General features: G+C 37.4%; 1 protein-coding gene across 1 annotated transcript; it reads left to right on the forward strand.

Moving 5' to 3' along the window:
- Positions 1-4,631: 4,631 nt before the first annotated feature.
- On the forward strand, positions 4,632-10,883 carry LOC116246736 (uncharacterized). Its single transcript, XM_031618583.2, has 7 exons — positions 4,632-4,933; positions 5,529-5,654; positions 7,339-7,545; positions 7,748-7,844; positions 8,771-8,874; positions 9,958-10,009; positions 10,459-10,883. Exons 1-7 carry the CDS (start codon positions 4,716-4,718, stop codon positions 10,672-10,674), a joined length of 1,020 nt encoding a protein of 339 aa, XP_031474443.1. The 5' UTR covers positions 4,632-4,715; the 3' UTR covers positions 10,675-10,883.
- Positions 10,884-18,544: the final 7,661 nt, after the last annotated feature.

Here is an 18,544-nt window from a genome sequence, read left to right on the forward strand (position 1 = left end):
AATTTTTTTTTTAATGGAAGTTAAACTGATGGGTAGTGCAACTTAAGATTTGAAACGTCGTTGTGGAGTGTAAGTGAATCGGATCAATTCTTGTTTTCCCTAATCTATCTAACTTAAATCGGATCGATTCTGGTTTCCCTTGATCTTAACAAGAAGAAAAGTTAATGAGATCAATAATCAGCAGGGGTTAAAGTTTGTAGTTTTGAAAACTTTGACAGGGTCTAAAATACCATTTTCAAAATTTTTATATAAAATAAATAAAATTTTAGATATAAATTTAAGATTTTTAGTTCCTGATCATCAGAGTTTCACTTATGATGAATCTTTTCTGTGTTCTTGTTAATGGTTTGGGACCCGGATATGATAGCACCAAGTCAGATCTGACCACTTCTTCTTGATCTGCGTGCCGTGGAAACGGTTCTGAGTCTTCTGACTGTTCCTGTGGCAGAGAGTTTGATCATCATCTTTACTGAACGTAAAATAAGAGCTTTCTGATACGTTAACCCGAAAAACTGTTCGGAAAACTGAGATTGGAGCCTTAATTGGTTTCCTCATTCATTGTGGTTTAACCTGTTTGGCGTTGTGCCATAAATTAAGTGGCAGTTCATTTTCTCGTGATTTAATCACAATTTGGGAAGATATGAGTGAGTTTTAACATCTATTAAAAAATTAGATTTGGATTTAAAAATTGCAATCCCATTGGATTCAGATTCATATTTAAATAAGTATCTAATTCAAAGCTAGTTTTAAACAAATATTCTATATTTAGAACATATTTTTTTGTATTTTTCAAAAGGCACTTTTGTGAATAATTATTTGTTTTCACCTTTTCATTTTTATCTCGTCAGACTATTTAATTAAGATTTTCCGAATATCAAACATATCTTAAGAAGGCGTTTGGCAACAGAAATGTTGTTCTTTTGAATGGAACAAGTCCCATGAAAGTGTACTAAGAAATGAACACATTCATAGAACACTGTACTCCTATTGCTGAACGCCTCTTGAAAATGATATATTATCTTATTGGTCATTTCGACATAGGGCTGCACACGAGCCGAGTCGAGCATGAGCTTGGCCAACTCGAACTCGACTTGACTCAAGCTCGAGCTCGGCTCGAACTCAACTGAAGCTCGAGCTCGACTCAAATATACGAAGTCGAGCTCAAACTCGACTCATTTAACCCATTTAACTCATTTAAGCTTTCACTTGTTTGCCGTTAACTCGTGAAACTTTAACTCATATAACTAGTATAACTTGTGAAACAAGTTTTGTTAATATTATATAGAGTACCAGTTTGCGAGTTGAGTCGAGTATAAACGAGTCGAGCTTCTGAAACTCGAATTCGACTTGCTTATCGTTTCGAGTATCATTATAAGCTCGAACTCGGCTCATTCATAAATGAATCGATCACGAGCCGAGTTTTTTTCAGTGAGTTCGAGTTGAGCCCGAGTTTGCTCGGGTCATTGTGCAGCCCTATTTCTACATATATTGTAGAAATGTTACAAGATCTTTTTATACCTAATATCAAGCAATGTAGTGCAACCTGATTTTGTAATTAGCTGATTAATATAATCTTAACAGCGGACATATGTTTATAATTCTGATAATGGTATCTAATGATGAGCTCCATAAAGTTTGGTGGGACTCATAATTGATCAGGCTCCAGAGGACCATACATATCCTCTGGTACAAAAGCCAAAGGAAGGTGTACCATGTGGCGTGGGACTTGAAACTTTAACAGAAAGAGACCTGCGCAAAATATGATATCATGGACAAATAAATAACTAAAATAAAATAAAATAACTGGCATTTCAAAACTAAGATGCTTCAACTTTCACAAGACGTTGGTATTTTATTCTAAAATTTATTATTGTGTACCAACTCTCTTAATTAATAATATCGTTTTAAGGGCTATAGTATAATTGGTCAGGTTGAGTCATGTTGGTGCGAACAAACCATCTTCTCGCATGAGTGTTATTTCTTTGGACTGCAAATGGTAGCGTGCATAATACTTGAGTTGAAACATATACCATAGAGCCACACAAGTTGGGCTTAGCAACGGGTGAACAACGAATCGAGCTGCTCGACCTCGACTCGTTAAAGCTCAATTTGTGAACGAGTTCAAGCCAAGTCATTTGCTTAACGAGTCGAGCTCGAGTTCATGAGTCGACTTTTTCAAATAATCGAGCTGAGTTCGAACCCAACACTTAACTGAGTCAAGCTCGAGCATTAATCGAGTTTGTTGAGCCTTAATCAAGTTGATATATTCAAACGAGTTTACGAATTTATCAAACTTTAATCGAATCGAGCTCAACACATAACGATGAATATCAATTCTATTCAAATGAGTTTGCCAAGCCTTAATCGAGTCGAGCTCAACATGTAACGATGAATATCAATTCTATTCAAACAAGTTTGTTGAGCCTTAATCGAGTTGAGCTCGAGCTCAACGTATAACTGTCGTGTCGAGCTCAAGGATTCATTAGTCAAGCTGAGTTTAAGCTGATTGAACTCAGGCTCGATTCAGCTTGTGTTCACCCCTACGCGGACCTAGAAACTTTTTTGTGGTAGGTGCCAAACTATAGTTTCAAAATTTTAACAAGAACCCAAATAGAAAAATTTCAAACCATATATGTATATCAAACTAAAAATTTTTAAATTTACATATAATTTTTAAAGTTTTTAAATTTGAAGAGGGGCCAAGGCCCCTGCCGGCCCTCCTTCCCTCGCTCTTGCACCCAAATCCCTAGACCATGCGATTGAGGGAAGGCATAGAGTGGCTTTTCCTCCCCTAAACGGAAGTCTCAAGTGTTGCAAAAAAACAATTGAATCGAGTAAGTTGTCAAATCAGTAAATCAGCTTATTTAACTAGCGATTCAGCTAAATCAATTGTAAATCGGAAGTAGTATTATTTTACCAGAAAAGTAAAGAAAGCTCTTTAAAATATAGTTAACATAATTATAGAATTCATAATGGTACTCTTAAATCGGCCACCGAATCGTATGGGTAGGACTTGGGTCGACTGATTCAGACCTGGATCGGAACTTGGAAGTTACATAATTGTGTACCTTCTAGTTTCTGATTTACCTAGGAGATGTTTGACAAATAAGAGAAAAAAAAAATTAAGGTGCAGTTTCTTTCAGATAAACTTTTCCTGAAAAAATTCTACCACCATCATACAATGCACTTGGAAAAGTTGTTTCCTTTACTTTTTTTTCAGCCAATTAAGGGGGAAAGAGTGGGACTCGTGTACGGGTTCATCCCTTTTTTACAGCTTTTCTATACAAAAACATGAAGTTATGTGAGATAACTTATCTACATTTGATGGGGAGATGTAATTCCATCAATAAATCGGTAAAATGTTCGGTGTAGGGATGTCAATGGATCGTGTTTAAATTGGATATATTCTTTAATCTGTTCTTTCTTTTTTATATATATTTACATATTTAGATTCAAATAAAAATGAAAAAAATATATCTGAATTTGATTTGAATCCAACTTTTAAATTCACATCTGAATCTGAATTTTGAACTGAATCCGACTTATTTTTCATATTACAAGAACATTGGATACAAGATATTTATTTAAGATTCAGAATCCGATCCAATATTTATACACATCCAAATCTAATCAAATGTCATTTCTTATAATTTTTAGATCCGTTATCTTATCATTTTTTACTATAAAATATTCAATTCAAATCGAATATGTTGACATCCTTCATCCCTTTAAAATTAACCACGTATACGTGAAAAAAACTGTGTTTTAAACTTACCTTTGATCTAAAACCTACCTTTAACTCCCATTGATATAAAATTAACCACTACATTGAAAAAATCAATTTTTTTTAGTTTGGCCTGATCGGTTGCTACTCGTCGCTCCTCTTGGTCCGACCCTGACCCGATCCGCGACCCGACCCTAAAAAAAATCATGGCTCTGCCCCTGATTGGATTGTTTTCCAAAAATTTGAAGAAGCTTATATTAATTGACCATAATGAGAAAAATACTGATCGAAATCAAATAGTGCATGTGAAGAGAGAACTGTCAGAATTCTGACGTCCAAAGTCATGCAATAATGCATATGGTTCGGATCAGAAGTCCAAATCAATCCGATCCATTTGCATTCCAGGAATCACGGGTACAGTAAATCCATCGGTTGCTTTCCGTAGGTCAAGATATATATATATATATATATATATATATATATATATATATATATATATATATATATATATATATATATATATATATATATAATGATAAAAATAATAACTAAACCCACCTAAACCGTTTGAGAAATCAAAATAATAAAATTTGCACATTTTTTTATTTCTAAGAAAAAGATTAATATTTATTGAAGTTAGGAGACAAAAACAAAACAAGAAGATTTACATGAGGGAACAAGGGTAGATCAAGGGCTTGACACTACTAATGCATAAATATGAATTCGGGGCAAGACCCGATTTGCTAGCTTTTAAGGTGTTAGACGTCGAAAGAGTAGATCGAGGGCTTGATGGAGTAGAACAACATAGTGTCATAGACTTGGATAAGGCTATCATTCGTGATATTATATGATTTTGAGGGCATTTTCATTTAACTACCCCCCTGCATACTTAGCCAAGGGCGAAAACGACAACCAAAACGGTGTTAACAGACATTTCTCTCTCTCTCTCTCTCTCTCTTCCCATTTTTCCGGCGAACGGTGGACGACGAAAATGGCCGGAATTCGATGGCCGCCAGAGGATGCGGAGCCAGTCCAGACGCGAGCTTTGACGACGTCCGACCTGATCTCTGATGACGACAGGTCCGTCGCGGCTGACTCGTGGTCGGTAAAGAGCGATTACGGGAGCACGCTGGACGATGAGCAGCGGCAAGTCGATGCTTCCGACGTCCTCTCCTCCGGCGGCACATTTCGAGCCGCTTCTGACTACAGGTATGTGAGGGATTGCGCTTAAGGGTGGTCGCTGGCTCGTCATTTTGTTTTTGTTCTCTCTCTGTTTTTCTCTCTGGCGGCGAGTTCGGTTTTTCTGATTGGTGGGAAGCTTTTTGTTTCTCTGTAGCTTTCTCGGTTTCCTTAGTGCAAAATTGTCCGTTATTCATGAACAATTGACATGAGAAATTACAGTTTTCTGGTGGTGGTTTTGGTTTACTGTAATGTACATGATCATTTTCCCGTTGTTCTTAGGTGTGTCTGGTGGCATGTTATTCTAGTCATGGTGATGTACTAAGAATTAAACGATACTAAGAATTAAATGGCGGTGTCCGTTTTCCCCCTTTTTCTACATTTTTTTGGAATGATCTCATTTGGAAATGGCGAATGTAGAAATTGTAATTTTGCTTAAGTCTGTTTATGTTTTTTTTTAAAGAATTTTATGATTTTTATTGTTATTCTGTGTAATTTTTTTTTTATCGTTTGCATTTGTTGGGGTTCTGATGCTACATTTAGTTTACATGCAATTGATCTTTCTTTCCTTCCGTTTCTAATTCTTTTCTTCATTTTGTATGGATCATGAGATGGTTCTGAGCAGCTCGGATAAAGATGAACCGGAGGCTGAAATGGAAAACTCCATGCTGGGTTTCCTGAGTTACTGGGAGTCCACCTATACTCACGAGCTTGCGAATTTTCACGAGCATGGTCACGTCGGTGAAGTATGGTAATCTCTGGCACCACTTTGACAAGCACCAGTAGAATATTTCACGAATACGTTCGGTCTTATAATGATATATGTGGTTTTACTAAGCGGACAACTCTTGTATACTTCTGCTTAAATGGACCAGTTCAATGCTCGATTGACATCCAGCTTTTGTTGATGAGGCTTCTTGTTTTAGTGATTGATGTTAAAAACTTAAAGGAACTCAATTAGTCTCTAATTTTGCTTGCGAATTTCCATGAGCATGGTCATGTTGGAGAATTTTGGTAATGTCTGTCACGAGAAGTCCTTAGAATATTTCACAAGTGTGTTCCGTGCGTTGCTTATGATATGTATGATGTGGCTAAGCGGGGAACCGTTTCATGCTTCTTAAGTGGAGCAGTTCAATATTTAAAACTGTCCTGCTTTTGTTGGCGAGGCTTCTTGTTTTTGTGATTGATGTTAAAAGAATTGAACTACTCTCAAATTTCTTTTTGCGTTTACGGAACTGGCATTTTGAGGTTGTCATTATGACGCTTGGCTATTGATTTCCAATATTCATTGTTTTTGTCAGCGCTGTACCTTTTTCACTGAAATGGCGTAAGAGTATCTGATGTGGAAAAGAAAGCATTTGACAAAGGTTTCTGATTCTGGGCTTTCCTTTCTTTTTTTGTTGTTTTTGTCACAGCCTTGGCTTGCTGATAATGGCCATCACCTACCCACTTGGCCAACTAATTCCTTTACCTCTTTCAACTCATTCTGCTGGCTTTTCTGGTGCTTTTGCGTGTTGCAGACCCTGAATTGTGAATTGTTTGACTGTGTGGGCTCACACTTTTACTTCCCAATATTGTACATATTGGAGTTTAGTGTTTTGGATGTTCTACTGGAACTTAAGGATGTCTTGGTTAGAAGTTAGAACCACCATCCTGATTTTTGGTCAAACCAATCTTTGAATGCTCTTTTGTCTTGCACGGAGACATTATTGATAAGTGCATCTATGGCAACTGTATTAGGTTCTACTGTCAGAAGGATTCACGGGGGTTTTAGCATGTCCAACTGCATTCTTCTGTTTCACAAGAATGTATCGACAGGCACCCATCTTACCTATTAATATGAAAGGATAGGCACTTATCTTCATTTTTGACAAATCATTCCCTATTCTTGGATTTAAAGATTCAGTTATTTCTGTCACAGACATGGCTAATTACAATGTTTGGTTTCCTCTAATTTTAATTCTCCAAGTTCCTCGCAGCAAAAAGTTCACTATATCAAGACTGTTTTTGGTTTGGTTTGCACTATAAGCATCTTTTGTGTGGCAAACTGCATACTATAAACTAATACACATTGTTCATTGACCCCTGCTGTCCTTCTTTGACGTCTCCAGAATTCTTTTCTCACTGCCAGCTACCATTCTGCTATTTAACCATTATTTACATGATTTGGAACTATGAGCTTCACTTCAAGTGTAATATTCACAAGTTTGAGCAAATCATCATCACTTTGGAGCTCATAATTACTCTGTAATTTGTGTATTCTAGGAGTAATATTTAAGACACATTATGGATCAATCTCAAGCAACAGCCTCTCCATTTTCATTTTCTCATTGTCAGTTTTTTTTTCTCAAATGTGTCTTCTAGGTCTCATTATTGTGAAAACTTTATTATGATTTCCAGCCAATGTTTTGACATTTTTCTGATATTCATACAAGGTTTGGTGTTGAAGTGATGGAAATTATGGCAGTTTGGATAAAGAATCTTTGTGCCAATTTCCATCAAGGACATTCAGGTAGTCTGGGTGATGTAACTGATCCCAAACCTAATCCAGGAGAGGAAGTCTCAAAGGTCTTGGCTAGTTGGAGCGTCCTTGACATTGGAACTGGGAATGGTCTATTTCTTCAGGAACTTGCAAAGCAAGGGTACTTCCTTTGATTGCTTTTTACTGCTGTTTATATTAATGCTATTATCATGTGCTGCTATTCTCATGACAAAGATATCACATGATCTGTTTCACAGTTACGACTATATTCATTTGTTGAGGTTTTGTACTCTATTATTTTGTTACCACAGTTGCATGAAAATATGAAGGTAAACTAACCTGAAATTCATTTTCCTTTCCAGGTTTTTAGATCTTACTGGAATTGATTACTGTGATGGAGCAATAAACCTTGCAAGAAATGTTGCTGATCGTGATGGCTTTTCGAGTATAAAGTTTCTGGTATTTCTGCTTTCAAATTTTACATAAAGCTGTTTAGTGATTGGATACATCCCAATGAATAGCAGTAAGATATGCCCTGTTTTTTTTCTATGGGAAAAAATAAAGATTTTCTGCCCTCATCAATAGCTTACTTTCAAGGAGCCAACTCTGAGAAACATTATTTTCAATCACAGTAGATGCTTGACAAAGAATGATGAGTTGTACAGGTTGAGTGAGTGGGACTATTAGATATGTGACTTTTAGTCAGTGTTATACCTTTGCATATTCAAACTTGCTGTTAAGACTATCTTAAGAGGAGTACTTTTCAGTTTGCTAGTCTCCTGTTTCCATTTGTTTGTCTCATTTTATGAAAGACTAATTTTTCAAGATGTTTGCTTGCTTCAATATTTTCAGAAACTGACATGGTTACTAGTTTTTCATCTATGTTGCTCAGCATATCCATCATTTGAGTTCCTAGTTGCCTCTCCATTTGGGCGTGAAATGATAAAACATAATCACCTACTTTGTAATGCACTATGCCATGTAAGCAATCTTTTAATTCTCATGAAAACAAGAGGACACTATTTTTTTTGTTTTATTATGCTTGATTGGTGCTACTCACAAAAATAGTTAGACGTGTCATTTTCTTGCCAGTGTCTACTAGCCACCGGCAACTACAGTACTAGGCGTCCTGATCAACAGTCACCAAGATAAAACCCTTGGCAAGCATGTCATGGCTAGTCAGGACAGTTGATGCTGGAAGTATTTAAATAATATTTATTTTAGATTTTCAGGGAATGTCCTAGGTGCTGTAAGGCAAGCCAGAAACGTACTCTTATTTTGCATGTTTAGTCAATGGATGCATCCTACGTGTCATAACTGGTGAAAGCTTTTTTTATATGATTTTTATTTCTTTTGAACATAAACTCTTAACCCATTTATTTTAGATTGATGATGTTCTTGAGACCAAACTGGAGAAGCAATATCAACTTGTTACAGATAAAGGAGCATTGGACTCAATAGGTCTGCATCCTGATGGCGCAGCTAGACGGTATCAATTTTCATATTATATATTGTTGTTATCTTAATTTGCACAACTGTAATGTAGTGCTTATTCTTGCATCATATATTCCTTAGCTTGGCCTGCTAAAGCACAGGGTCAGATGCTAAAGTAATTGGAGTTTAACCTTCTTTGATCATAGAAACATTACGTCATTATTTTGGATTCTGACATGAACCTATATATATGGTCTGTATTTTTTGGTGCAAAGGGTTAACTGTATAACTGTGTAAATAGTAAGTACCTCCTTGGCTGCTTTTTAATGTTATTTCTTAGTAAAGGCAGCCAGGCCCTTTTTGTTCTGCAGTGAGTGTAAGTTTGTTTATTGTTGGTACTTAGATGATCACATCAGAAGCAGTAAATGGGCCTTTCACAAGGATTTTATCGAAATAATAAAAATAAATATCTTCATTAGGAGTTCAACCCAGTATGGCAGTACGTAAGTTGTCCCCTTGATAGTCTATCAAAAAGGCACTTTTAGCTTTCACCGTTTAGCATACCATACAGGAACTATATTATATGGGCACGTCACCAGAATTTAAGCACATATATTCAGTCTCCAAGACACTAAAACATGGAAGACGTCAAGGTGATTAGTACAAACTACAAACTGCGAAATCACTAAGTTGGATGCTGCTAATAGCCTAATATTTTCATTAGGTTTATCTATCTTCTTTCTATGGTCCTTATTATTTTGTTATTCTTTTCTTCTAACTTTTCCTTGGATACATTATATTTCACATTCAAATTCATTTTTATTTTTTGTTTTGTAATTATCATAATTTAAAATTGCTGTTCACACTTGATACGCTCTTCATGCTTTGCATGTGTATTTGTGCCTTAATTTTGGACAGCTACCATGTTGTTCCATGAACATTGACTTGATACTCCGTTCCTGCATTTTTACCTGTGTGACATGCCAGAGAACAAATGACTGGTAATAAAAACAAAAAATAGACTAATGGAGCTTGGGTTCTTCCGTGATGATGCAACTACGCTTCTGATGGATGATAATCGCTTGGACTGAAGTGCATTAACAACTTTAACATATTTTTGGTTTTGTAAATTTCTCAGGCTTTTGTTTTGGGGGTCGGTCTCAAAGTTGGTTGCTCCTGGTGGAATACTGGTACTACTTCCAACCTCAGTGGTCAGCATATTGTTTGTATGTTTTTCTGTATATTTATTGTCATTAGGATCACTTTGTCTAGAAGCTGCATATTATTAGCATTTGGTTCGTTTTGTAGTAATCCCTAGTGTACACAAAAACCAGGTTATCTTCCATGATATTTAACTGGAGGAGAGGGGATACAGCCTTTGAGTATTTAAAACTTATCATATGAATTCCCAGCGCCTAAAACTTGTGGGATTGTCATTGTTGGGGTTGCATCGGTCAAATTCAGTATGGCATAATGTATAATGTCATTGAGCCAAATCTGGTTCAGTACAGCTACAGTGGAAAAAGTTCCAAGTGGAACGCAAACCGTTTGTGTTCCCTGTTGATGATGCTGTGTTCTATTCATGCTGACGAATATGTCCACACCTTGGTTAAAGCCTTAATTTTCACTGTGGATATAGGTGATCACCACATGTAACACCACAAAAGATGGACTGGTGCAAGAAGCTGAAAGCTTCCACCTAAAACCAGCTGCGACTGATGTGCAACATGGAAAGCCTGTGCTGTCAATATTCAGATATCTGGATCATATCGACTCATATCCTTCATTTTCTTTTGGTGGTCTGGAAGGGAGGAAGGTAGCAACTGTTGCACTTGCGAGAAGGCTTGAGGCTTAGCAGAAACTAGTGCCTGTTTCGTTTCTTACTGCGATCAGAAATCATATGATGCCTTGCCATTAGTTGATTGTATTGACCATGTCTATTCGCTAATTTCTCCTCTCCTTAGTTCTGCTTTACTAATTATATTCTACAAAAACTTATGTGCATTGTGGTACAAGCACATTTGAAACAGTACATGAAAACTATCGAAAAAGCTTGATATCTAATCGGTGTTGTTTGCAACTGTATTCGTGTGCCTCCATGCACACATGCGTGTATGTGTGTGGCCACTTTATTGCTTCACTCAATTGGCGCAACATAGTGGTAAAAATGGGTAAAGGTTCTTGGTGGGCTTTTGTTACTGGATAGTCCACATCCATGCAGGCAGATTTAACAATAGACCAGCTTGGCAGATGGCCCATTGGTACTATACTAACTCTCTGGGTCCAGGCCACTGCACTTATGTTGGGCCAGCTCATTTCTCGTTGTTCAAAACAATTGTTTTGATGCTGAAGCACAGGCATTACTATTTGATCCCTGCAAACTGTGGCATAGATTTATAAGGGGCCCCAATTAACCATTCCCTGTTTAGTGGTTGTCTTAGCTTGCAGATACAGTCGAATTTGTCTGGCCCATTGGCAACAGAACGAACATTTCTGAGATGCAATAAGTCCAGATCCGTTCGATTCTCAAACAAGCTGGATCATGTTTTTGCGCGCTGTCAGGACATTAAAATGTCCCTCGAACATATGGTGAGTGTTTATGGCTTCCCTCTGTCACATGAATCTGTGCTTTCGACTCCGTTTGTGGTGGTGAAGAGAGATGAGAGGTACTAATACCCATAACTCATTTTCTTGATTTTAAAGCATTTAAAAAATCATATTTGCAATCTGCAAATTGGTTCAATCAAATGATGAGATATGGGTAAACTTCTCATAGAATATCTTAGTTGGAACTGTGATTTAAGTCATTGAAGTTTGATGTATGTGAATTGCATATAAAAATAAACACATATTTGTTGAAAAGCTGGTAGGAAATTGACCAAGAAGCCTCCACAGACAAATAAGAAGGGCTTGAATAGATGCAACTGAGTGTTGAATGGGTTGAGGATGATGGTACAAAGCGATTTACTCGACAAGCCTCCGGTCAAGCCCAGTGGCTACATAGATGAAGGAGATTGCAGCTATACTGCGTTGTCCTTAACATGGTTGGCATATGATATAACACCAAGTCGACATGTGGCCTGTTAATTCATGTTAATTAAGCACTATTTAGGATCAAGACCCAGAGGCAGGGGGAATGGATTGAAGGCCTCGGGGCCACGTTTTGAGAAGTGGGTTGTTAACCTCTTATTCACCCGAAACCCGAAACAACCTCTTGCTCACCCAAAAGGCTGGAACCAATGGGTTAACCAGGGCCATATACAAATTGACGTGCAAATAAAACTAGTGTGCTGATTACCCATTTCATAAAAAGAAGATGAGACTATTGGTAGTGCCAGCCACTCCAATTTAGTATGTAAATGTGTCTACTTTATAAGTCTAGTTAATAAATTTCCAACTCAAAGGGCAGACTCATCAAGTGTCTATCCTATGAGAAGTGTTGAATACATAAAAGCACACAGGCAGTCTATTGGGAGGAAGCGAAGACAAGAATAGAATTCTCCACTTCATATTAGATAATCATATATATAATAATACTCAAACGGATGAAAGCAAAGCACAGTCGGAACCATGAAATGCAGCGCATTATTTATTTATATAGCCCCCACATAGGTAGCCAAGCCTATTACCAATTCCCAAAGGCATTATTTCTTACACTTTTCCTCATCATGCAGCTTCTTGAAAAATCCTTGAGGATCTGCCTCAAAATTCTTCCTTGGAATTTCTTCAGTTCCAGTCTTCCCTGGTGCTTTCATCATATCATGGTCCTTCGAACCACCGCCTTTCTCAACTGGTTGTTGGTTGTGCAGAGGAACCTTGCTGCCGTCCATGTCCACTAGCAGATAGCTGTACCACAAAGGATGTTGAAGATAAGGATGCCTCTTCAATCAGGCAAACCCCATATATATATATACACACGAATGCGTGGCTTCAGTCCTCATTAATTTGGTAGTGCATGGAGCATGAAAATCGTTCAGTGACTGGTTTGCGACATTGATTGTCTTCTTGCTTTCCCTAGGAGTCTATTTACTCAAGGAACAAAATCGATGCCTCAATTTTCGTTTTTAGCAATTAAAACGAATGAATCTCTCGTTCTGTTTAAAGAAAAATTAAGAAGTCAGTCAAACAAGGCGCGTCACAAATAAATTTCTGCTCCTGGGAAAGCTAAAAATTAATTGTTTCGAGTGGAAATTGGCACTACGAAGAAATATGTTGAAAGAAAAAATTGGAAAAGACATGCACTTGTTGATCCGTTTGACATACTTTTTTTTTATTTTTGTTAAATCCAGTATTTGGCTAGGACGCCGGTTCAGCTGATCAATCAAATTTTGAATTGACAAAACAAATTAAACAATCGCATTTTATTGGTATTTTAAAAATAAATAAAACCATAAGCTACAGTGTTTTAAAAAATGTTAGGACAAAGTAAAGTGGTGAAGAGTATATGATACATTGAACAAGAGCGATTTTATCTGCGCACCAATTCGATTTGAACCTGATTTTACAGCACTGCTTGTCGGTAGTATCTTATAATACTTTCTTAGGAAGCCCTTTTTCCTTCCCAGGATAATAATGGAAAGGACATACGTTTGTTGAGATAAAAGAAGTTACAATGGCCGACTTTTAGAAATTGCTAATACTATATCCACCCAGTTAACTGGGTTTTATTATTAAATATTTTTTCTATCTAAAATCCAATTAAGACTGTAATATTAAGTTCTTAACATTGGTTTTTATCATGGATGCACGTCATATAATCTTTGTTAAAAGAGAATATTCATCTTTTTTTTTTTAATTTCCATGCAATATGCTACAAAGTTATAGTGACAGTCCGGATGAGTGAAAGGAGTACGACCCGCCATGGGCAACGAGCCTGAAATCTCCTCCCCAGCTTCCTAGATCGTGGTTGTGTTGTGTCAATGGTGGCAGCGATGTACCCTTCAATTTAGGCATCACACCCACGCAGACATAATGTTTACATGACTTGAATCATAGAAGCGTCACTTCAAGGACCCCCTTAGTCTTACACTTTGCCCCATGTATAAATCACCTATCGTATGTCACAGGAAGCAAGTCAGCCACACAAACTGCCTGACAAGTAATTTTGAACTTCTTTTGACATAGAGAATGCATGAGACATGATCGCACTTTTCAGGTCTGGATTGTTCTTTTCCGTGGAAATGCTTGTCATAAGGTTTCAGCAAGGCAAGGAGACCATTAATTCGTTTATATCAAACGCAACAAGATGCTAAGATGACCAAAGAATAATGCACCAACCACCCGGAGCGAGTCCATCTGGACTAGTGAAGTGAGAGCATGTCATATATTTATGATCTTATATTCTCCGTGAAACTGCAAATTCAATCTCTCGCCTATATTAGGTGTCAAAATTTTCTGAAGGATTGCTTTTTTGTTTTTGAGTGAAGATGCTTTTTTACACTGATAAGCAGTTTCAGAGACGGGCATTATATGCTTATTCTCTCGAAGAAAGTAAAACCCAATGACCCTGCATGCATATTTTCTCCCAATCTTCCCTCACCTTTTCTTTGTCTGGCTACAGAAACTCTTTCATTCATCTTACGTTTCTTAAAACCATGAAGTTAGTTAAACTTTCTTGCTTTTCTTATATGTTTGGCGACTTCTTGTCACCCAGTTCCTTTTAAGTGAACTTTCATATTGTCAGTTCTCTCTCGGTTGGGTGAATAGGCTACGCATCAGGAACATAGCATGATTGTCGTCGAAATTAATAAAAAAACAAGAAGAAACGACCCTTTATTTATTTATTTATAAAGCATCCCCATAGGAATACGATCATACTTTCAATCCCCAGAGGGCCAGAGCCACTATTTCTTGTTGTTTTCTTCATCATGCAGCTTCTTGAAGTAACCTTGAGGATTGGCTTCAATATCCGTTCCTTGTCATTTCCTCAGATCCGCTTTTCCTGGTGCCTACATCATCTCATAGTCCTTAGAACCAGTGCCTTTGTTGTCCTCCGAACCCCCAGTGCCTTCGGACTAAACACACCATACATATAGACCAACGGCTTCAGCACTCATTCTTCTTCGTGAATCGTGACAGCATTCACTGAGTGGCTTGCCACATTCATTCTGTTCATGCTTTTCCTAGGAATCTACTACTCAAGGAACAAAGTGCATATCTTTTGTTTCCTTATGTTCTGCCACAGCGTTATTGTTATAGTTAAAACGAGTGAATCTCCATGTCATGCATTTTACAGAAAACAACTCAGTAGGTGTGGCACGAATAATCCTGCAACCATCTGATCTACACAAAGAATAATTGCATTTGAACCCTGCGGGAAGGGTCAGAATTAACAGAGATCGGGTTTGGGGTGCTTTTTTCCAAGCAAATGCCTGTCATTTCCGAGACAAAAAAAAAAGGGAAAATTGGAAAAAACATGCAAACTCTTGGTTCAATTTGACATACTTTTCTGCTGTGCTGGAAGAATCGAAAATTGAATCCATTGTGTTAGGCCGTGGATTCAGCTGAATCTGTAACTGTTACTAATAGGAAATAACTAATATTTTATTGATATTTTTAAGTTGAGAGTAGCGGGAGTAGCACTCGGAGATATCAAAACAGGTCTTATATCTTAGTGAGACAAAGAGTTAAGTTCCAAGTGGAACGCAAACCGTTTGTGTTCCCTGTTGATGAAGTTGTGTTCTATTCATGCTGACGAACATGTCCACACCTTGTTTAAAGCCTTAATTTTCACTGTGGATATAGGTGATCACCACATGTAACACCACAAAAGATGGACTGGTGCAAGAAGCTGAAAGCTTCCACCTAAAACCAACTGCGACTGATGTGAAACATGGAAAGCCTGTGCTGTCAACATTCAGATATCTGGATCATATCGACTCATCCTTCATTTTCTTTTGGTGGTCTGGAAGGGAGAAGGGTTGCAACTGTTGCACTTGCGAGAAGGCTTGAGGCTTAGCGGAAACTAGTGCCTGTTTAGTTTCTTACTGCGATGAGAAATCATATGATGCCTTGCCATTAGTTGATTGTATTGATCATGTCTATTCGCTAGTTTCTCCTCTCCTTAGTTCTGCTTTACTAATTATATTCAACAAAAACTTATGTGTATTGTGTTAGAAGCACATTTGAAGCAGTACATGAAAACTATCGAAAAAGCTTGATAGCTAATCTGATAGCCATTTTCTGCAACCTCAATGTGTTGTTTGCAACGGTATTTGTGTGCCTCCATGCACACATGCGTGTATGTGTGGCCACTTTATTGCTTCACTCAATTGGCCCAATTAAACATTCCACTTTATTGCTTCACAAAATTGGCCCAATAAAACATATTGGTAAAAATGGGTATAAAGTTCCTGGTGGGCTTTTTTTACTGGATAGTCCAGATCCAATATTGGCAACGAAGCGACCATTTCTGAGAAGCAATAAATCCAGATCCGTTCGATTCTCAAACGAACTAGATCATTTTTTTGTGCGCTGTGAGGACATTAAAAGACCAAAATACCCTTAACAGTAAAAGTTGCACTCCAGCATCTTCATCAGTCTCCGGCCAAGGGCAGAGACACATGTGGGTGGGCATGTGTGCACAATTGCCCACACAGTCTATTAAAACTCCCTTATTCACTTAATTGGTCGATCCTAAAACTTTACATATTTATATATAAAATGCCCCTCGAATATATGGTGCGTGCCCCGCAGGCAAATATGTCTGGCTCTATGCAGTCTCCATCTTACATTTCTTGACCAGATTAGATTAACGAATTTCCATCAGAAACAACAAAAGATGTATCAATCCACAACGAAGACAAGCCCACGATAACAGGGCAAAAAAAAAAAAAAATCTGTTTATGGCTCACCTGAATCTGTGCTTTTGACTCCGTTTATGATGGCGAAAATAGATGAGACGAACTAATCCCTTTAACTCATTTCCTTGAATTTCAAGCATTTAAAAAATCATACTTACAATCTGCAAATTGGTTCAATGAAATGATATGATATGGGTAAACTACTCATAAAATATCTTAGTTGGAACTGTAATTTAAATCATTCAAGTTTGATCTATGCGAATTGCAGATAAAAATACAAAACAGATGGCTGCGAAAACATATATTTGTTGAAAAGCAGGTAGGAAATTGACCAAGAAGGCTCCACAGACAAATAAAATGGGCTTGAATAGATGCAACTGAGTGTTGAATGGTTTGAAGATGATGGTACAAACCGATTTCTTCGGCAAGGCTCCGGTCGAGCCCAGTGGCTACGTAGATGAAGGAGATTGCAGCTATCCTGCATTTTCCTTAACATGGTTGGCATATGATATAGCCAAGTCCACATGCGGCATGTTAATTAAGCACAGTTTAGGATCAGGAACAGAGGCAGTGGATTGTTAACCTTTCACTCACTGAAAAAGCTGGAACCAATGGCTTAATGAGGGCCCATTGACGTGCACATAAAACGTTACCCATTTTATAAAAAGTAAATGAGACTATTGGTAGTGTCAGCCACTCCAATTTAGAATGTAAAAGTGTCTACTTTATACGTCTAGTTAATAAATTTCCAACTCAAAGGGCAGACTCATCAGTGCCCAGTGGTCTATCCTTTGAGAAGTCTCGAACACGTAAACGCACACAGGGCACTCTATTGGGAGGAAGAGAAGACAAACATAGAATTCTCCACTTCATATTAGATAATCACATATATAATAATACTCAAACGATGAAAGCAAAGCACATTTAGACCCATCAAATGCAACCCATTATTTATTTATATAGCGCCCCACATTGGTAAACAAGCATACTAACAATTCCCAAAGGCATTATTTCTTGTACTTTTCATCATCATGCAGCTTCTTGAAGTATACATGAGGATCTGCCTCAAAATCCTTCCTTGGAATTTATTGAGTTCCACTTTTCCCTGGTGCTTTCATCATGTCATGGTCCTTAGACCCACTGCCTTTGTCAACTGGTTGTTTGTTTTGCAGAGGAACCTTGCTACCGTCCATGTCCACTAGCAAATAGCTGTACCACTAAGGATGTTGAAGATGAGGATGCCTCTTCAATCAGGCAAACCCCATATATATATATACGCACGAATAAGTGGCTTCAGTGCTTATTAATTTGGTAGTGCATGGGGCATGCAAATCGTTCAGTGACTGGTAAGCGGCATTGATTGTGCTCTTAGTTTCCTTAGGAGTCTATTTACTCAAGGAACAAAATCAATGCGTCTCTTTTCGGCTTTAGCAATTAAGACGAATGAATCTCTCATACTATTTAAAGAAAAATTAATAAGTCAGTCAAACAAGGCGCGTCACAAATAAATTTCTGCTCCTGGGAAAGCTAAAAAATAATTGTTTCGAATGGAAATTGGCACTACGAAGAAATATGTTAAAAGAAAAATTGGGAAAGACATGCACTTGTTGATCCGTTTGACATACCTTCTTTGGTTAAATCCAGTATTTGGCAAGGATGCCGGTTCAGCTGATCAATCAAATGTTGAATTGACAAAATAATAAGATTTGAATGGTATGTTAAAAATAAATAAAACCATAGAGTTACAGTGTTTTAAAAAAGTTAGAACAGAGTAAAATGGTGAACAGTTTATGATACATGGCCCCTTATATATCGACAACTGAACATGAGCGATTTTATCCCGCACACCAATTCGATTTGAACCTCATTTTTACAGCACTGCTTGTCGGTAGTTTTTTATAATACTTTGTTACCAAGCCTTTT

The sequence above is a fragment of the Nymphaea colorata genome, chromosome 2 (genome assembly GCF_008831285.2).
Source record: "Nymphaea colorata isolate Beijing-Zhang1983 chromosome 2, ASM883128v2, whole genome shotgun sequence".
In the NCBI taxonomy this organism is placed as follows: domain Eukaryota; kingdom Viridiplantae; phylum Streptophyta; class Magnoliopsida; order Nymphaeales; family Nymphaeaceae; genus Nymphaea; species Nymphaea colorata.